Raw genomic sequence first — 19836 nt, 5'->3', positions numbered from 1 at the left:
TATAACAAATCATGTTTTGTTAATTATATTTATCGAGAGAGTAGATATTTTAGATATAATAATTATAATAATCTCATTAAATAATTCTTTATTCTTTAGCGAAAATTTGGTATAATCGTTTTAAAAATTAATATTATCAAACTATTAGAGCATTTTCAAACGGTGTTGGCTAAATTAGGCCTGTAAGATATTATATAAAATTTTCTGCACATGTATGACATTGTGTTTCAATGGTATTGCTATATCGGTTGATTATAATTTAAAAATAATATATTATTAATATTTAGATTGTTATAAATCTAAAATATCAGTTTAATATGGTAATAAATAATATGTAATTTTTTATAAATTTCTTGCAAATCGATAGAAGTTAGACAAATATAGTCATTAATGACAAAAGATGCATGTGGTTGGAGTGTGTTTTTCTCTAAAAGATTGATTATATTTTTTTATTAATGATACGCTAACATAATTTTTAGTTAAGAGTTATTTATGACCGGAAATACTGTTATACATGTTATATTTGAAGATGCTCTGAAAAATAACCGTACTCCCTCCGTCTCAATTTATAGGTCCAGTTTGGAAAGAAAATTTGTCCCAAAATACTTGTCCCTCTCTTCTTTCAATACAAATTTATCTACATATTAACTGTGATTTTTTTGAAACTCAACATTATTCTCATTTCTCAATGCACTAAATCCCTATATTTATTGTGATTTTTTTGAAACTCAACAATATTCTCACTTAATTAATGATACATGAGATAAGATTCCATCTAACTAACTTTTTTCTTAATATGTGTGTTTATTCCAAAATGGACCTATAAATTGAGACGGAGGGAGTAATCTGTTTCGTAAAGGGTGAGGAAGTAGTAATTTAAAGAATTAACATACGCAAGTAGTATTGCTGTACTGCTGCTACTAATAACATTCGGTTCATTAATACTTAAGCAACATTCTTCTTTTTTACAGCTTTCCAGACACTATGACTTCTTTAAACAAGTAACTTCACTATATTTAATTCATTCAATTAATGGGTAACAGCGTGCATCAGATCCGAGGCACAATCAAAGTTAGGACTTTATCACGTCCCCAACACTGCACGTGGACTCCTCTTTATCGTTATTACTCGTTCCTCTTTATCGTTATTACTACTCGTCTACTCCCATGACCCATCGACTGTAAATTTTAAGCACGGAGAACTATACTGTAAATCTGTAATACATCATCCGAACCAAATTTCATATTAGTACAACATCAATTGGGCGAGGCGAAAATTTGACAGCACTCTAAAATTAAAATATATCAGGATTTTGTTTACTTATAAATTAGTTTTCAAAAATTTAAGGTTAATTTGTCATAAAATAATCGACTTTTAAATAATATTATGCGTAGAAACTCGGAATCATCACCTAAGCTGGCTCAGAGATACTAATATACATATACTCTTGATTATGCAAATATGTGTCACTTGACTCACTTCTCATACTACAAACCTTCTTCTTATGAAACGCTGCTGAATTATAAACAAAGGGTCGACCCAAAAACGACTGTGCACTTTCACATGAGATTGGTGGATCTGTACACTAAAGTTTCTCTTTTTCTATTTCAGTTACAGCAGTGTATGTGCATGCATCTATCTGTTTACTTATGACATTTGATTATATTTCCCATGATGCCCTTGTCACCTTCTAAATTATGACGAGTCTTCACAAATTCTGTCTTGCGGGGCTCTGCTTGTTTCCTTTATACTTCGACTTATTTGTTAATCTCTGTACTTCAGATAAATAATTGCTTTCATATTGCTACAAAATTCATCTTAGTTCTAAGTAATTTAATAATATATTGAACTGAAATTTTGTTTCTAAAATTCGGAAGCCTGCAGAAACTCAGAGATAAGTTTTTCGTTCGTTCCTTAAATAATTCTGATTCTTGAAAGTGAATATTCAGAAAGAATGGAGGAGTTTCTGCATATGGAATTCTCAAGAGGTTACAGAGAAAAGAGTAGTAATTTGATCGGTTTCTTCGTTGCAGTAGTCACTGTTAAGTTGTGACAGACTTGCAGCTCAGCTGAGTAGCATAATGAGATGAATAGGAGTATTTTATATTCACATGCTTGCTAGTAGTAACATGCAGAATTAAAAAATTTGCAAATTAAATTAGTTTAAAACTGTTCTATGCATTATTTTAAAAGCTATAAAGAGTCCTCACAGAGTTAAATTTTTCGGAAGCTACTTTTTTTTTTTTTTTTCAAAAAGTTACATTCGCTGCAGATGTGAGTATGACTATATAAGAAGCTACTCCTGCACTGGTACAGCACAAGTGGGAGTGGGTTTAAACTTTTTATCACAATCATCACCAAAAAAACACGAGACATGAAGCAATTGAAATTGAGCATAAATGTCATGGTGAAAACAAAATGACCCCACTGAAACTCTGATTTGCACAAAAGAATCAATTCACTTTACAATGTAGAGAAAGGAATATATGCAATTTAGGGCTTGAAAATGCAAAGAAACTGACAAAATAACAAGAAAAAGCCAAAGCACACCCAAACGAAACTTGCTTTCCAAACGTAACAATCAAACTCCAAAACAAATTCCCCACAAAATTAATGTCACTCTGCTACCACTATCAATACACCCGGCCCAGACATGGATAGACAAAGATATCATCATCATCTTCTATACATACATGTTTAAATCTTCTGCAAACAAATGGGGCTGTATATTGTTTAATGTGTGTTTATATATATTGTCATATTGATTGTGAATATTCATGTCATACCAACCAAAATGGACGTTGCAGAGAAGCGAAGCTTCTGCTTGTTTCCATAGTACCTAAATATATCAACTTTTTAACATAAATACTGCTACATATTTAGATAGAGATGTATCTCTGTACATATTATTTTCAAAAATCAAATTCTTTTGAACAATGCACATACTTGGATTCCTGTAAACAATTTGAAATTTATAGATCTGTTATCGTTTTCACAATTCACTGCTTTATACGAACCCACTGGTACTTTCCTTCTAAAGGCACATCCTTCACAATATCGAAATTGTACCTGTACCAAACAATGCATATTCATCAATATCTTGTTGAATTAATTTAAATTAATTTCACAATTCTGTTACATGTATCATGCATATTGAACACACTCACTTTTCGGCAAATCGTTTAGCTTCGTACTTCTCGGCTACGGAGAAAAACTCTTCGATCTCCGCCATAGACGGCTGCTGCGCAGATGAAGCCTTGCTCTTCGTCGTCCTCTTTGTTGTTGTTTCCATCGCGTCCAGCCTCAATTCTCTTCTGCAACCAACAGTTCAGCGAGATATTGAGATATACATATACTAAAACATTAGGAGGAAACTGAAACGCTGAAATACTCAAATTCACAATTTGCTGGAAAGAAACTGTCGGTTTAGATTTTACACAATCGAAGAGATTTATGAGGAAATTAAATACAAAATTCAGTTATACCTGTTCATAAATGTTGAATTATTAGCTTTCGAATTCTCAACCTGAAAAATTAAACATCAAAAATTCAAAATCAGCAATTAAAGCGATAAGAAAGGAAAGTACAAACAACAACACAGAATTATGTATACGCTGTACAAGTACATACTAACATTCATACAAAACCTAGCTATAATACATGTAATTAATTAACTAATTATAATGCTAAATTACGAAGAATTCAAGCAATTTAGACAAGATCATGCACCAATATTTAAAATTCCAAGCAAACTTAAAAATTGTGACCTGCAAATGAGCGGATCTCGAGCTGTTGTCGCATAATTCGTGACTACAAGGCATGTCAGCCGGACTTTGATCGGAAGAAGCTGAATTTCTCACCGGAGACTTTGAATTCTCAGGTGAATTGATCAGACAACTGCATTTACTCAAATTGTCGAAACTCGAAGACGAAGATTGGACAAGCTCTCCAGCATCAAGCTTTCGTCTTTTAGTCGTGGAGTTGGCAGCGCTCTTCACCTCCGCAGCTCTCGCATGCGCGATCTCCATATCTCTACGAGCTCAATTCTAAATGTAAAGCTGGAGAGTGTTTGTATGTATATGCTGTATGTAGTTGCGGCGTGTATACGGTTGAAAAAATGGATGGAAATCAAAGGCAGGTACATGTACATATAGGAGAGTAGTGTGGGAGAAGGAAGGGTAGGAATGTAATTTGATCGAGCAGAGTGGTCCCGACTCCGTTAACGGTGACGGACGGAATTACAAAGCCATGTGCAATGGGCGTTACGAAGATCTGGCTGTTGAGTGTTGAGGATCACAGAATAAGTACTGCCCATGTGAGCACAAATTCACCGCCACGTGTCTTTTACACCAAGATAATCACCGGATGATCCGGTCTTACTCGCCAGATTGACAAAATTAGTGGAATCTTTTTGTTTTTTTGGAAATTTCCTCCATCATAATTTATTAAATATATTTATTCTGGACGAATCAAAATTTTATTTTTTTTCTCGATGATTAGTATACCTAAAATTGTGCCAGAAAAATAAGTTATTTTAAAAAAATTTCTGGCTTGGCCAAAAGGTTGGGTTAAATCAACAACATTTGAAAAAACATCTAAAAATAATGACTGCTGTATAAGATGGGGCCAGTACTTTACAACGACTTAACAGAATTTTTACTGCATCGGGATTTGTGAAGAGGCAAAGTCCTTTTAAAATGGCTGGTAAAGTGTAGGTTATGTGAGCTCCACGGAATTGGGGACCGTTATTTTAGGACAAAGTCTTCACCGAAAATGCATGTACAAAATATAGAACTCATGCATTTTAGTGTAGAATTTTGTACTTTTTCTTGTCTTGGACTAGAAAGAATTCATGTACTTGGTGTACGCTTTGTTATACAGTTTCATTTTTTTGTGTTTGGTGGTGGGACTTCAAATTTCAAGCTTAATTTAGAAGCGGCTGAAGATTTCACAAGTTAGGCCGATACATATATTCTTATATCAGCTGTTACAGTTTATATTTATATGTATGTGAAGTAAACATAACATATGTTACATTTTTGTTTTACAGAAGCATCCAAACCGAGGATTTTGAGCTCATGTGCTCAAAATAAAGAACAAAATGACATTCATAGTGACTGACATGTGGGGTTCAGTTAATCAATTGTTTTAAACTTCAGTAGTTTGTGTGTACTTGTGGCAGGGAAAAGAAAGTTAGAAGAAACTTCAGTCGTTTATTATTGCATAGTTAACCTTTAATCAAGACATTTTGTAGGCTAAAAATATAATAGGATAACTATGTTATCAATTTTTATTTTTTTTGAAACTACTATGTTATCAATTTTTAAAATGAGCTTAAAACTGATGTCGGAGCTATACGTTCAAGCGCAGAATTCGTAATGACGGGCTTTAAATTTTGTTCTGTAAAAATTTTATAAGATTATGGTTAGAGCGAGGGTTTCGAATGATGCTCATGAACAAAATATATTCGGGTTGTATTTTAAGTGAATTTTTTTGTTAGAATTTTTAAGTGAGTCTAGTACTCGATTCTTAATAAAATTTGAATTTGGACATTAAACTCAATTTGAAATACCTCGATTCTTTTAAAAGGATCTCTTAGTAAACAAAATCGTCTAGTTGTATATTTTTTTAACTCCAACTCGACACATATAGTTCGAGATCAGTTCAAATTTGTTTGACTGGACTGAGCTCAAATAAAATTGTTATTTGAGATTATTAGATAAATATGAATAGTTTATATATTATGATTTCATCCTAAAAATACTTAAATATTCACCCAAAAATTATACATAATTTTACATCTTGAGCTTATAAAATATAATATAACTATGTGTATATAGTCATTTCAAAGTTAGCTAAATAAATCAGAATTTTATTTTGAAGTACCTAACTTCAATTATATATGACATTTCTAATTTAAATCAAAATTCATTTCATATTGACTTGATATCCAACAATCACCTCCTTACTTTATAATCAAGACATAAATTTTATAATTATCATCTAAACATGTAATTATTATTCATATTTTTGATTTCTCAACCATGTCATTAATATAACAGGCTAATACTTAACAATCTTCCTCTTGAACCTAATACAATTTCATAATTAAATATCCATCTATGCAAAATCATGTGCATCAATCATAAGTGTCCTTCAATATTATGAGTCCCTTGGTTCTTGTTTTCACAATCATTCGGCCTCTCGAATAACATCATTAATATCATCCAAATAATTCATATGATTGATTAAGATATTAAAACAATTTTGATGATCCTTTTCATTTCGAATCCGAACAAATCTTTCTTGGTAAACAACTTCTCAAGAACATTGCGATCGATCCACGTTGCAAGGGTCAAACGCCATAACGTAAGTAACTTTGTTTCTTCCCACTTTCGTTGGTTTCTTGTCAACAAATCCTTTAGCGTCACTAGTCATATCATTTGAATTTTGAACTTCCTTCCAACCTAAAACATCACAAATTTGGACAGTATGTTACCAGTTGTTAGAGATAAAATTTTGCGAGATTTACTTTATAATGTATAACACACACAAAAATATGTAACACAGAAATCCACCTTCTGTCTTATATTATTAATTAAAGTCTTTATTAAAAATACCATCAATCAAACTAGAATACTGAGCATCTGCGCACAAGCGGTTCATAAGTCTATTTATTGAGCAAACATAATAAGTATAATTATGTACATATAATCATCTTAATATTATCTGAATCAGAATCTTACTATGAAATACTTAATTGTTAAAATCCAATTCTATAATTTTAAACTAAAAAAAAAATCTATTTCATATCGTGTTGATATCCAACAATCTTCCTCTTATTTTATGATCACAACATGTCTTTTAAATATATCTCCTCTCTGCACATAATCAATTTTACCTTTACCGATTGTTTCTTAAACACTAGTACATTGACCGAACAATAAACTATAGGAAGAAAATGGGCATAACAGGCTAACAGCAGCCAGCTACACACATGATACACATATTTTGTACCAGTCCCAGTTATAATAACCTAACATCGGATTCCTTGGGTATATTTGTTGGGATGTAGATGGGATTTGTGTAAAGGAGCAGTGGATGGGGTTCCCTATTGTGTGGGCAAAGTCCACTAAAGTTATTTGGGCAAACCACATTCACCCCCCTAAAGATAAGGATACTTGTCTACCTTCTCTAACTTCTCTGTCTTGGAAATTGTCACTAAGCTCCAAGCTTTTCAAATTTGATGCTGCTTAACTCTATGTCAGCATTTGGATCTGGTCCATATGAGAATTTTGGTTATATTAACCTTTTATATTCAAATGGATAAGCTATTCAAAATAGTAAAAGAATCCCGTGTTGTGCAGGTATTTTTTAGAAGCGTAAAAGGTCAAATAGTTGATGGGGTTGTTTGGGTTAGTTTAAAAGAAGTGATTACTTACTTAAATTAAAAAAGTGGAGTAGAAGTGAGAAATAAATAAGTTAATAAAGTGTTTGGAAAATAAGCATAAGCTCTGTGAGAAAAGCTAACATTCTCAGTTTTTTAAAAGTGCTTCTACTTATTTACAAAAACGGGTCAAGAAAAGCAGAAGCCAGAAGCAGGAGTTGCTTCCGGGAAACAAACACCCCCTTAAACTCAAATTATTTAAATTTCGATTCAATTTTGAGCTTAAATTACTCAGCTCATGAGATTATGACTAATCAAGCTTATATTTATTTATATATATTTATAAATATAGATATATAATTATAAATAAGTTAGGGTAACACCCTAGTTCCACATTGAGAAGTGCAGAGACTTCAGTTCATTTTATAACACAAGTACAGTACTACCAATTGCACCAACAAATCATGATCTTTTAGGGGCATGCGGTGGGCTTGTGGATTACCGAAGTTGTTGCAGTTGAGCCAGTGTATTTGGCTTATTTTCGGATTTGGAGTTCGAGACTTGACCCGATTTTTGAAAAAGACTCGGGATTTGACTTGGATTTTCACATATAGTATCAGAGCTAACTCTCGAAAGCTTGATTCGTCAAGTTGCCGGAGGTGGGGACACAAAGGCTGGCAGTATTATCCCACAATGGACAGAGATCCGGAGGCGGGAACACGAAGCTAGCCGGTATTATCCCACAATGGCTACAGAGGTGCGATCTGGGCCTATAGGCTATCCGTTTCGGCCTAACGTAGGACATTAAGAAATTAAGTGGGGGAATTTGTAACACAATAGTCTCACATCAAGGAGTGTGGAGATTTTAGTTGAGTTTATAAGTATATATACTACTACCAATTTCACCAACAAATCATGATATTTTGTGCGCCTGTGGTTGGCTTGTGGATTACCCAAGTTGTTGCACTTGGGCTAATGTATTTGACTTATTTTCGGACTCAGAGTTCGGGACTTGACTTGATTTTCGAAAAAACTCGGGATTTGACATGGGTTGTCAGAGTTAGAATCTGATTTAAAATCAAGAGTTACGTAGAATGTACTTTTTTGATAACTTTTTTTTTTGATGCAAACTTTTTTGCACAACTTAATTTATTTTTTATGATGTTTTGTAATAAAAAACAATTCCAATACTAAAATAAATAATCTATCAAATTTATATTTTAATCATTATGTTAATAACTCATAAATCATCTATAATATAAAATTATACAAATATACATAATTTAAATTTATCCCACACATACTCTTATTCGGACCGGCTTATTCAGATAACATTAAGGTCTGAACTAGCTCTTGACTTCAAAGCCCATGAGCCTCCGAGACAACCTCACCGAGTAGTAATGGGCCAAAGCGACAAGTGACACTTGCTTTAGTTCTGAACATTTCTCTGATATAAACATGTTCCACCCTCTCACAGCAAGTCCAATGCTAAATGCTATATATTTATTGCTATTGTTATAATATAGCACCAAAAAATGTTTTTTATTACTAAAATAAAACTTGCACTCCAATTCTAAGTTTTATAGTTAGTTTCAAATTTAACCAACACTTTAACTTTTATCTAATTTTTATAACTTTCATTAAATATCTCAACAAATTTTCACCAATTTCTAGTTGTTGATGATGTGGCGACATGGATGAATCCATCCTTAGTTTCAAATATAGAACCAAGGATGCAGGATGCATTCAAATATAGCATCTTTTTGGAGTTTGAGATTTTTTTGTTTTGATGCTATAATATAGCAATAGATTTAAATATAGCATTGCATTGGAATTGCTCTACATCCCATTAGAACTCCATTTTACTTGTTTCTACATTTATACGATATGCATAGTCACATAATCCCAATAATTGTTGGAAGTGTTTGGCAAACAAGCCAAACTCAACATAAACATATATAGTTTGTGACGCAAGCCAGGTCTACTCCTGATTAATGAAAGAAGCCATTTTCTTGAGAAGAGCCAAAGCATTATCAGAAGCCGGATCAAACAAGTAGAAAACATGGCCCTCTCCTTCACACTCCATGATCTCTATATTCCCTTTCCAACCACATTTTCCCAATACACCACCGTAATGCAACTGCCATTCCCTCATAAAATCATGTTCAGCCACCACAAGCAACACTCTTTCGCACCCGAACCTCGAAAAATCGGCTATCTTATCAGGATTCAGTTTCGGGTCATCAGTCCCGCTAGTCTCCGGATACGTAAACCGCCATAATTTTTCCATGAATTCTTTTATTCCAGCATCAATCACTTTCCCATCAACACTTGCATCACTTCCCCAAACCATCGGATGGTTCAAACAAACTCCCCTAACTCTTATATCATCGCGTGTTTCATTTCCCACGGCCATTGCCACATTGTGCGCGAGGTTACCTCCTGCACTATCACCTCCTATAAAAACTCGTCCGAAATCAACATGCTCGTTGAGCCACGGCTCTTCACCATTCCCCGAGGAATGAGAAGCGACCCAATTAAAGGCGAACCACGAATCAAAATACGGGATCGGGAGAGGATGCTCCGGGGCTAATCGATAATCCACCGAAACAACCACAATATTTGCTTGTTTCACAAGCTGATTTAAATGCGTGTTGTAAATACGAGAGAAAGCGCTCTCCACAACAAAACCTCCCCCGTGAAAATAAATTAGAAGAGGGAGCTTTTCACCTGGTTTTATACTTTCGGGCATGTAGAGCCTAGCTGATACATTCGTTTCTTTTGTGACCACAACATCTTTCGATTGCACACCTGTGTTGGGATCATTGCCAGCAGGTACAATCTCCGTGCAAGCGAGTCTTTCGATTTTACCATCTCTGTATACTCGGATAAAAGGAATAAAGTCTCGGAGAATTTCGTTGCCTTCATCATATTCGATAACCTTTGGTTGTAATATATTTTTTGCCGCATCGTTACTGCTTGAGTCCATGGCAAAGGATAAGAAAGAATACAAGAAAATGTGTTTAGAGCTCAACTGTCATGAATTATTAGAGAGCTGATGTTTATACAGTCTGTACCTAATTTCACGGCTAACAATTGCAATTGAGTATTAGGTACTAATATAACGGCTAATAATCGCATTTGACGGTGAACTAGCGAAGAAGTACGGGATGTTAGATCACGGATGTAGCTGATCATGCAAATTAGGACGACTATTTCATAGTCGGTAGAAAAATAATTGAATGCACAACAATATGCTAATCAGTTGATCGCAAGAAAATGGATGTTAATTCGAATTAATTAAAAAACTAATATATTATTTATTAAGATTTATATTTTAACATGAAGACTTTCTCCGTGCCTTTCATATTTTGAAATCGCGGCATTGACTAAAATTTTTATATCTTTTTAAAATTTAATAATATATCAAGTGACGGAATTAGTCGTTTAACTTAATTGACAGATTTTCAGAAGTGTATAGAAGGGGTGAGATTGATTTTTGAATAATAAAAGATTATGATTTTTGGAAAGTTTTGAAATGTGAAGTTGAGAATGACATTCAAAAATGAAAAATACAAATGTGATAATAGTGAATTAACATACGTGTTTTCTGAATGTATATACCTTCTGTTTGATGATTTTCTTATACTTTTTCTTCAGATCTCAGTTTTAATTCTAATTTTTCAAAAATTTCTAAAAATAGCAAAATTTTATAATATAAAACTAATCTAACTAATTATTTTCTTCCAACTTTCACAATAAAATATAATGGGTCTCAATATTTTACGGATTATAGTTATTCTTTGATATAATTTTATATAATGTTTTTGACATCTGTGTTTAATATCAATACAAAGAACCGTAGGACAGAGTCGGAGGTAGTATTAATGACTTTTTAAAAATATAGTATTTTCCCATTTTTCTAATATCAACTTTGATCAATTATATCATATCGAAAATGTTAATTATGATTTGAACTGATATTGTGTAACACCCTTATACTTTCTAATATATATATACACGCATCCTGTTAAATCCAAGTTTTCGCCAAGAATTTGTTCACAAAACCGTACTTCTATCGATATGGCAAAAGCATCATCCTTTTGTGTGGTCTTCGGAGGCTTAAAACTTTTGTAATACGTGCAAACAAATTTAAAATCAAAAATTAACTTAATGTTGGAGGTTTTTTTTTTTGAAAGAAAAGATTTTATTAACTAGAATCAGAAAGCAAAGTCTCCAACACATATTGTGGAGGAGCAGAAAACAAATTGAAGCTATCCAACAAATAGAGAATTCTAGCCATAACATGAGCTATCCTATCTGCTTGCCTCCTAACATGACTGATGACCAGGCAATCTCTATGTCTCATTTTAGCACGACACAAATCCAGAGTATTACCTACTTCTGAAAAGTACTTCGAATTCTTGTTTAATGCATTAGCAAGTACTTCGAATTCTTGTTTAATGCATTAGCCACCTGGAGAGAATCAGTTTCAATCACCATCTGCTGCTGAGTTGATCTTTCTTCCATCCAAATCAACGCCTCATGAACACCTATAGCTTCAGCCTCAAGGGCTGTCACTACTCTACTTATCTTCATATTTTTGCCCACAATAAACGCACCTGCACTATCCGTGAGGACCATTCCAACTGAGAACAATGTAGCGCCCTCATACAATGAAGCATCCACATTGAGTTTCGTGCACTCTGCATCTGGTTTTTCCCATTTGACTTCTACCTGCGTTGTTGTGTTTCCAGGCCCTCGGTCATGAGCTTGTTTCCTTCTTTGCGCGTCCTTCCATTCGGTTATTTGACGAGAGCTAAGCAAAATTATAGTGTCTGGGGCAATCAACTTAGACTCCCACACTTTTTTATTTTGACCAAACCAGATACGCCATAGAACCTTAGCAATAGTAGTCAGAGTTTCTGCTATGCCATTGCTTAGTTTGTCCAGAAGCCATTGGGGTGTATCCTCCACTGCTCTCATATCGTAAACCAAGCCAGCTTCTTCCCAGCATTTCTTAGCATAATGGCAGTCAAAGAATACATGTAATAAATGCTCCACATTAGCTTCACACACTGGACATGTAATCGGACATAATACTCCTTTATGCCTTAAAAGATACCTGATAGGTAAGTTATTCCTGCAGAACCTCCACATGAAAATTTTGATTTTATGAGGCAAATCAAGATTCCAGAGCCTATTCCATCCTCTCGATTCAACTACAGCGGTCATGTCTCCATTACGGTCGTACCAAAAGTGATATCCAGATTTAACAGAGTACTTGCCATCAGCAGTAGCCATCCATGCAACTCTGTCTTTGACTTGGTTTTGAGGAATTCGAGTTTGCAGAATACACTTGACGTCGTCATCGTGAAAAGTTTGGCGTATCTTATGCTCGTCCCACTCTTTAGTATTAGAACAGAAATATGCACTAACTTTATCATTTCTGACACTATTAACATGATGATTCTCCACACAAAAATCTCTTTTTCCCCGTAGCCATTGATCACTGAAAATATTGATGTCATTTCCATCTCCTAAAACCCACTTGAAACCTTTACATAGCTCTTCTTTAGCTTTCCACAATCCGGTCCAGATAAAGCTTGAGTTAGAACCTTTTTTCGCTTTCAGTAAGTGGCCATCATGAAAGTATTTAGCTTTGTAGATACTAATAACCAGAGCATTAGGATTTGACATAAAATTCCAGACATGTTTCCCTAGTAAAGCCAGGTTGAAGCCAGTGAGGCTCCTGAAACCCATCCCTCCTTTACTTTTTGCCATGCACATCCTTTCCCAAGCAAGCCATCGAACTCCTTTATTGTTGCTATTACTAGACTGCCACCAGTACCCGTTCATCATTCTTTCGATTTCTTGACTTAAGGATTTCGGGATTAAAAAACAAGACATACAGTAAGAAGGTATTGACTGAGCAATATTCTTGATCATGATTGTTTTACCTGCTCGTGACAAAGTTTTATTACTCCATCCTTGAATTCTCTTCCACACTCTTTCTTTTAGGAAACTGAAGACCCGTTTCTTTGATCTCCCCACCAGCGAAGGTAGCCCCAGATATTTGCTATTTCCCAACGCATTCGAAACACCCAGAATATCCGTTATCTCCTTTTGTTTGTCACGCCTGACATTCACACTGAAAAAAAACCCTGACTTCTGATAATTGATCGTTTGTCCTAAATAATACTCATAAGAATTTAACAGCCTTTTGACAGTGTTAGTTTCCTCCTTCGAGGCTTTGAAAAACATGAAGCTGTCATCCGCGAACAGAAGGTGAGTTACAGCTGGTGCTAGTGGACTGATTTTGCATCCATGTACATGCCCTGCTACTGCACCTTCGTTAATATATGAGACAGCCCCTCAACGCATAGGAGAAAAAAGTAAGGAGATAATGGATCTCCTTGCCGTAAACCTCTGCTAGGAGTTATAGGGCCTACTAATGAACCGTTGAAGCACACGTTATATTGCACTGTAGTCACACAAAGTAGCATCCAGCGAATCCACTTATCAGAAAACCCCATTACTTCCATTCTGTGTCTCAAGAAAGACCAATCAACACGATCATAAGCCTTACTTATATCTAGCTTTAAGGCCACCTCACCATCGTTTCTAGACTTTTTCAGTTTCATGTGATGAATGATCTCAAAGGCAATAAGGACAATATCAGTTATGCTCCGGCCTGGAACGAATGCAGACTGATTTTTCAAGATTGTGCTAAGGGGAATCATCTTCAACCTATTTGCGAGAACTTTTGCAAGAATTTTATAGAGGACATTGCATAGAGCTATAGGCCGCAAATCTGCTAAATTTTCCACATTTTCTTTCTTTACTATAAGAACCAGATTCGTATTATTCAACTCAGCAGGGAAAGAAACATCATCCAGCCACTTTTTACAACAGTTGAATACCTCCAACCCCAGGAGCTGCCAAAAATGTTGGAAGAAAGCCGGACTAAATCCGTCCGGTCCTGACGCCTTATTAGGATGCATCTGCTTAACAGCCACGTCAAATTCTGCAAATGTCAAGGCTGCAATCAGATTAGCATTCTGAGTATCCGTGAGCACACCCGTCTCAGAGTTGTTTTCATGGTGAATTCCTGGCCTCGGGCTGTTAAAACACCTTTATAGTACTCCTTCGTCAACTCACACATCGCATCGTGGTTATCAATCAAGTCCCCCTCATCATTTTTCAAATGACTAATATGATTGAGTTTCTTCCTCGATGATGCCTGGGCATGAAAAAAATTTGAGTTAGTGTCTCCTTCCGTAAGCCAAAAAACCTTTGCTCTTTGCTTCCAATATTGTTCTTCATGAAGCAGTAAATCATTCAACCGATCCCTTTCCTCGAAATACTTTCTGACACCATCTTCATCTTCTCTATTAACAAACTCATTCAAAACCTCTTTCTGTTTTTTTGACTTTTTCTCTAAATTTGTGAAATAAATTCCTTCCCCATTTAGCCATAAAGGAAGAAACCGAAATGAGCTTTGGTAGCAGATGAGTTGGAGGTAAATCTTTCCAGAACGTCGACACCTCTTCATGAAAAGTTTGCTCCTTTAACCACGTATTCTCAAATCGAAATCTGAACTGTTTCCTAGAAAAAGAGAAAGCTGCAAGGTCTAGTTTTATAGGATCATGATCAAAGCGAGTTGTGTGTATTACAGAGAGATTACACAGGGGAAATTTATGCCACCATGTGTCCGTTGCAAAAGCTCTATCAAGCTTCTCCCGCACCCAATTCGGGGTGCCTTTGCTCTTTTCCCAAGTAAAGTCACCTCCAGTGGGATCAATTTCAGAAAGAGAACAATCTTCAATAGCCGATCGGAATCCATCAAAGAGAGCTTGAGGATGAGGATGAATCCCCTTTTTATCAGTGACATACAACATGTCGTTAAAGTCTCCGAATATGCACCAAGGGATTTGATCCTGCCCTGCTAAGTTCCTTAAAAAATCCCAAGATTCTTGTCGATGAGCTCTTTCTGAAAATCCGTAGAAGCAAGTTAATCTCCAAGCAGGGAGATTCCTTTCCATTACATGAACATCAATGTGATTAGAGGAAGAATTCACTATCTTACAGCTAAAATTATTCCTCCAGAAAACTGCCAAGCCACCTCCTTGGCCAACTCTATCCACAGCAAAGTAATCTGAAAAGCCAAACTTCGAGCATAATTCTGCTATACTCTCACCTGTTACTAAAGTTTCTGACAAAAATAACAAAGAGGGTTTATGGGACTTAATCAAGTCCCCTAGAATCCGAACTGCGCAGAGGTTCCCCATCCCACGGCAGTTCCAGCTTAACAGAATCATTGCGACTGGCTAGCTTGCTTAGCAAGCTTAGCCAAAACATGATGAGAGGATGCTGAACAATCCATTTCAGAAAGAACAACTTCCGTATGTGTACCCTTTATGATTTTCGAACTATCATTAATATCCATTACAGTGTTTGATGCATGACCACTTCTCCTTCTCTTCATATCTTCTATATTCAGCCCACTACTTTCCTCCGCATCAGGTCCAATATAATTATTTGAAATTTGGATAACTCCCGCCACTACAGATGGTGATAGCTGATTTTCCGCAAACACAGGATTGCTAACCATAATTGGACCAGAATCCCTTGAAACTCGACTTACAGTTATATCTTTATTTTGTTCTCCTGAATTCTCGCCCGTGAAACCTGGGCCGTTATTATCTCCCCCCATTTTCGCCTCCCAATCCTTATCTCCCTCCTCCCTCAGCCACTTGCTCCTCCCCTGCCCGGCCACCCTTCTCGGCGGCGCCCTTAGCCAGACACCCCACTCCTTAGCCACTTCATCTCCTCTTTTGTCCATGAATCTCCTACAGAATCTCTCAGTATGTGTTACAAGTTCGCACACAAAGCAGAAATCTCCAAGTCTTTCATATATACAAGTAACTGTAAATTCCGAACCATCTTTTCTTTTAATCTTCTTTCTCCTCTTGAGTGGCCTCCGGACATCAATCCTTATTTGAATGCGCATGAACTCCCTCCTTATGCTTGTATTGTTCTTAGCATCATACATAAGAAACTCTCCAAAAAAATCCCCCAGTTGCTTGCCCACTGCCTCCGACATAAACCCGGATGGAAGGTTATGAATCTGTACCCATATGTTCATGAACCACAATGGAACTTTTAATGGTTCCTCACCCGATGGAATCCTCTCAAGCAGTAACATTGCATTATCGAATGACCAAGGCCCTTCATTCAACACCCACAACATGTCTTCCTTATGGTAAAACTGCAGTAAAAAGATGCCTGGATCAATTTCTTTAATAGTCATTCCCATCGCCGGTTTCCAAATATCTGTCATCTTTGTCTTCATGGCCCTAGTGTTGATATTCTTCTCCGTGAGATACCTCACAATCAAGCATAACTCATATTTATTGACTTCTTCCTCCACATCCTCATCAAAAACAAAATCCTCATTCTCCTCTTCTTCGATATTCAAATCTGCCATTTGTTCATCTAGATTTTGATATCGAGCCATCGAACTCTCACAATTCTGTATGACTAGAAAGGAGAGAAGAAACAGAACTCTCACAAAGAACTTTGGAGAGAAAATTATTTTAATGATTTACTTTCGAAAGAAACTTTTGATAAAAATTGCTTACAAGTTACAAGTTACCTGCAAATCATTTTTTTTCATTATAATATTTTTAATAATCTAATAATTAATCATAAATTAAAATTAGTCAAGTAAACATATCAAACTTCCAATTTAAATTTATCTGGCTAAGTCACGTTCAATCATGTCCAAGATACAACTTTAAACTCAAACAAACTCTCTTATACTCGCTTATGTAGATGACATGAAGGTAGTGTTTGGCGTTATTGTTGTAGACAACAGTAGTTTTTTGCTGAAAAGCACATAAAAAACTGTTTGGTAAATCATCAAATTCTACTATTTTTTTTCTCTCTTTTCATTTGTACTTTTGACAATTCTTAAATAAAAATTTGTTCCAACGGTTGGCACCCAAAAATGCCACAACTTTGTACAAGTATAAGTATCATAAGATAGGAAACTATATGTTTTTAGAGTGATATATACAATTTTTCTATTTTAAGAGGGCGTCAAAATTTGACAACTTTACTTGACATTTCTTCCACTCCAACGGAGTTCCAACAAAAATGTCATGCCACATAACACTTTAACACTCTTTTTGACACCACGACCGGAGTTGTTCTAAAGTCTCAACTTGATCTAGCCTTAAAAGCCCGGGAGCCTTTGAGACTCCGTGCACGGAGTAGTAATGGGCCAAGCAACAATTGACACTTATTTTAGGTATTGTTGGGGTGGTTGTTTCAGACAGCAACAACAGTTTTTTTTGAAAAGCAGGTGTTAAACTGTTTCGTAAACCTGAAAACAGTGTTCCTGAACAGCAGTTTTTAACTGAAAAACTGCTTTTAGGAAAAGCAGGTCCTCTCATGTTTTTTGAAAAACTGCTTTTCAGCTTTTGCAAGAAGCTTTTACAGATTTGACTATCAAACCTCATAAAAACATTATTTTTTATATTATAACTCAAAATAAGCTTTTATATATAAAATTACCAAATAATTATTTAATTTGTACAACAACACTTCTTTTAGCAGCATTTTTTTTATAGCACAACAATTTGTAAGAGCACTCCCTAACAGACCGAATATTTCTCTAATAAACAATATTCTATCATATACCGTACAACATATTAACATATTCTCACATGATTTGAGCTCCTTAAACATAACTGCCTGAGTACTCCATTTTACTTGTTTCTACATTATTATACGATATGCATAGTCACATAATCCCACGTAATTGTTGGAAGTGTTTGGCACACAAAGCCAAACTCAACATAAACATATATAGTTATATATATAGTTTGGGACGCAAGCCAGGTCTACTCCTGATTGATGAAAGAAGCCATTTTCTTGAGAAGATTCAAAGCATTATCAGAAGCTGGATCAAACAAGTAGAAAACATGGCCCTCTCCTTCAAACTCCATCATCTCTATATTCCCTTTCCAACCACTTTTTTCCAGTACACCACCGTAATGCAACTGCCATTCCTTCATAAAATCATGCTCAGCCGACACAAGCAACACCCTTTCGCACCCGAACCTCGAAAAATCTGCTATCTTATCAGGATTTAGTTTCGGGTCATCAGTCCCGCTAGTCTCCGGATAGGTAAACCGCCATAATTTCTCCATAAATTCCTTTGTTTCGGCATCAATTGCTTTCCCATCAACACTCGCATCACTCCCCCAAACCATCGGATGGTTCAAACAAACTCCTCTAACTCTAACATCATCGCGTGTTTCATTTCCCACGGTCAATGTCACATTGTGCACAATGTTACCTCCCGCACTATCACCTCCTATAAAAAGTCGTCCGAAATCAACATGCTCGTTGAGCCACGGCTCTTCACCATTCCCTAAGGAATGAGAAGCCACCCATTCCAACGCGAACCACGAATCAAAATACGGGATAGGGAGAGGATGTTCCGGGGCTAACCGATAATCGACTGAAACAACCACAATATTTGCTTGTTTCACAAGCTGATTTAAATGCATGTGGTAAGAAGGAGAGAAAGCGCTGTCCACAACAAAACCTCCCCCGTGAAAATAGAGTAGAAGAGGGAGCTTTTCACCTGGTTTTATACTTTCGGGCATGTAGAGCCTAGCTGATACATTTGTTTCTTTAGTGACTACAACATCTTTCGATTGAACACCTGTGTTGGGATCATTGCCAGCAGGAACAGTCTCGGTGCCAGAGAGTCTTTCGATTTTACCATCTCTGTATACTCGGATAAAAGGACTAAACTCTCGGAGAATTTCGTTGCCTTCATCATACTCGATAACCTTTGGTTGTAATATATATTTTTGCGAATCGTTACTGCTTGAATCCATGGCAAAGAATGAGAAAGAACACAAGAAATCTGTTCAAAGCTGAACTGTTTATTGCTACAACTATGAATTGTTAGAGAGCTAATGTTTATACACTCAGAGACTGGCTTGGTGGTATATATTTATAATGCCACCACTTCTACTTGTTATGTAAAAGGGTAACCAATTTCACGGCTAATAATTGCAATGAAGAAGAAGAAGTATTAAGTACTAATTTAACGGCTACTAATTGCATTTGACGGTGAACTGGTGAAGAAGTACCGGATGTTAGATCTTGTTAGGTCACGGATGTAGCTGATCATGCAAATTAGGACGACTAGTATTTCATAGTCGGAAGAAAAAAAATTGAATGCACAACAAATTGTTAATCATGATCGCAAGAAAACGGAAGTTAATTGGAATTAATAAATTAAATTAAATATTATTTATTTTAGATTTATATTGTAGTATGAAGACTTTCTTAGTGCCTTTCATATTGAAATCGTAACATTCATTAAATCTGTATTATTTTTCAAGTTTAATAATACATAATTA

General features: G+C 35.5%; 3 protein-coding genes across 4 annotated transcripts; all 3 read right to left on the bottom strand.

Annotated features, from left to right (window-relative positions):
* Window positions 1-2408: 2408 nt before the first annotated feature.
* Window positions 2409-4211, bottom strand: LOC108225797 (cyclin-dependent kinase inhibitor 7). 2 transcript variants are annotated; one of them, XM_064079020.1, is made up of 4 exons: window positions 3768-4211; window positions 3486-3526; window positions 3168-3311; window positions 2409-3069 (listed from the first exon to the last, which is right to left on the bottom strand). In XM_064079020.1, the coding sequence occupies exons 1-4, from the start codon at window positions 4026-4028 to the stop codon at window positions 3000-3002; spliced, it is 516 nt and encodes a 171-aa protein (XP_063935090.1). In that variant the 5' UTR covers window positions 4029-4211; the 3' UTR covers window positions 2409-2999. The 2 variants fall into 2 exon arrangements, with proteins under 2 accessions (XP_063935090.1, XP_017256245.1); XM_017400756.2 differs by having other exon boundaries at window positions 3168-3314; window positions 3768-4141.
* Window positions 4212-9222: 5011 nt separating this feature from the next.
* Window positions 9223-10459, bottom strand: LOC108225761 (probable carboxylesterase 5). The gene has a single exon (XM_017400712.2). The coding sequence runs from the start codon at window positions 10374-10376 to the stop codon at window positions 9369-9371; it is 1008 nt and encodes a 335-aa protein (XP_017256201.1). The 5' UTR covers window positions 10377-10459; the 3' UTR covers window positions 9223-9368.
* A 7604-nt stretch (window positions 10460-18063) lies between these two features.
* LOC108225760 (probable carboxylesterase 5) lies at window positions 18064-19447 on the bottom strand. Its single transcript, XM_017400711.2, has one exon. The coding sequence runs from the start codon at window positions 19303-19305 to the stop codon at window positions 18298-18300; it is 1008 nt and encodes a 335-aa protein (XP_017256200.1). The 5' UTR covers window positions 19306-19447; the 3' UTR covers window positions 18064-18297.
* Window positions 19448-19836: the final 389 nt, after the last annotated feature.

The sequence above is a fragment of the Daucus carota genome, chromosome 6, assembly GCF_001625215.2.
Source record: "Daucus carota subsp. sativus chromosome 6, DH1 v3.0, whole genome shotgun sequence".
NCBI classification, from domain to species: domain Eukaryota; kingdom Viridiplantae; phylum Streptophyta; class Magnoliopsida; order Apiales; family Apiaceae; genus Daucus; species Daucus carota.
Note: the sequence above shows the minus strand (reverse complement) of the source record. Positions and strands in the feature narration are given on the sequence as shown.

What these genes read in the sequence shown, in the direction of transcription:
- LOC108225761 (XM_017400712.2), bottom strand. Translation starts at nt 10,376, where the DNA reads ATGGACTCAAGCAGTAACGATGCGGCAAAAAATATATTACAACCAAAG.
- LOC108225760 (XM_017400711.2), bottom strand. Translation starts at nt 19,305, where the DNA reads ATGGATTCAAGCAGTAACGATTCGCAAAAATATATATTACAACCAAAG.
- LOC108225797 (XM_017400756.2), bottom strand. Translation starts at nt 4,028, where the DNA reads ATGGAGATCGCGCATGCGAGAGCTGCGGAGGTGAAGAGCGCTGCCAAC. An exon ending in CGAGATCCGCTCATTTGCAG is followed by an intron (nt 3,527 to 3,767) that starts GTCACAATTTTT and finishes TTAATTTTTCAG; the next exon opens with GTTGAGAATTCGAAAGCTAA. An exon ending in AATTCAACATTTATGAACAG is followed by an intron (nt 3,315 to 3,485) that starts GTATAACTGAAT and finishes TGTTGGTTGCAG; the next exon opens with AAGAGAATTGAGGCTGGACG.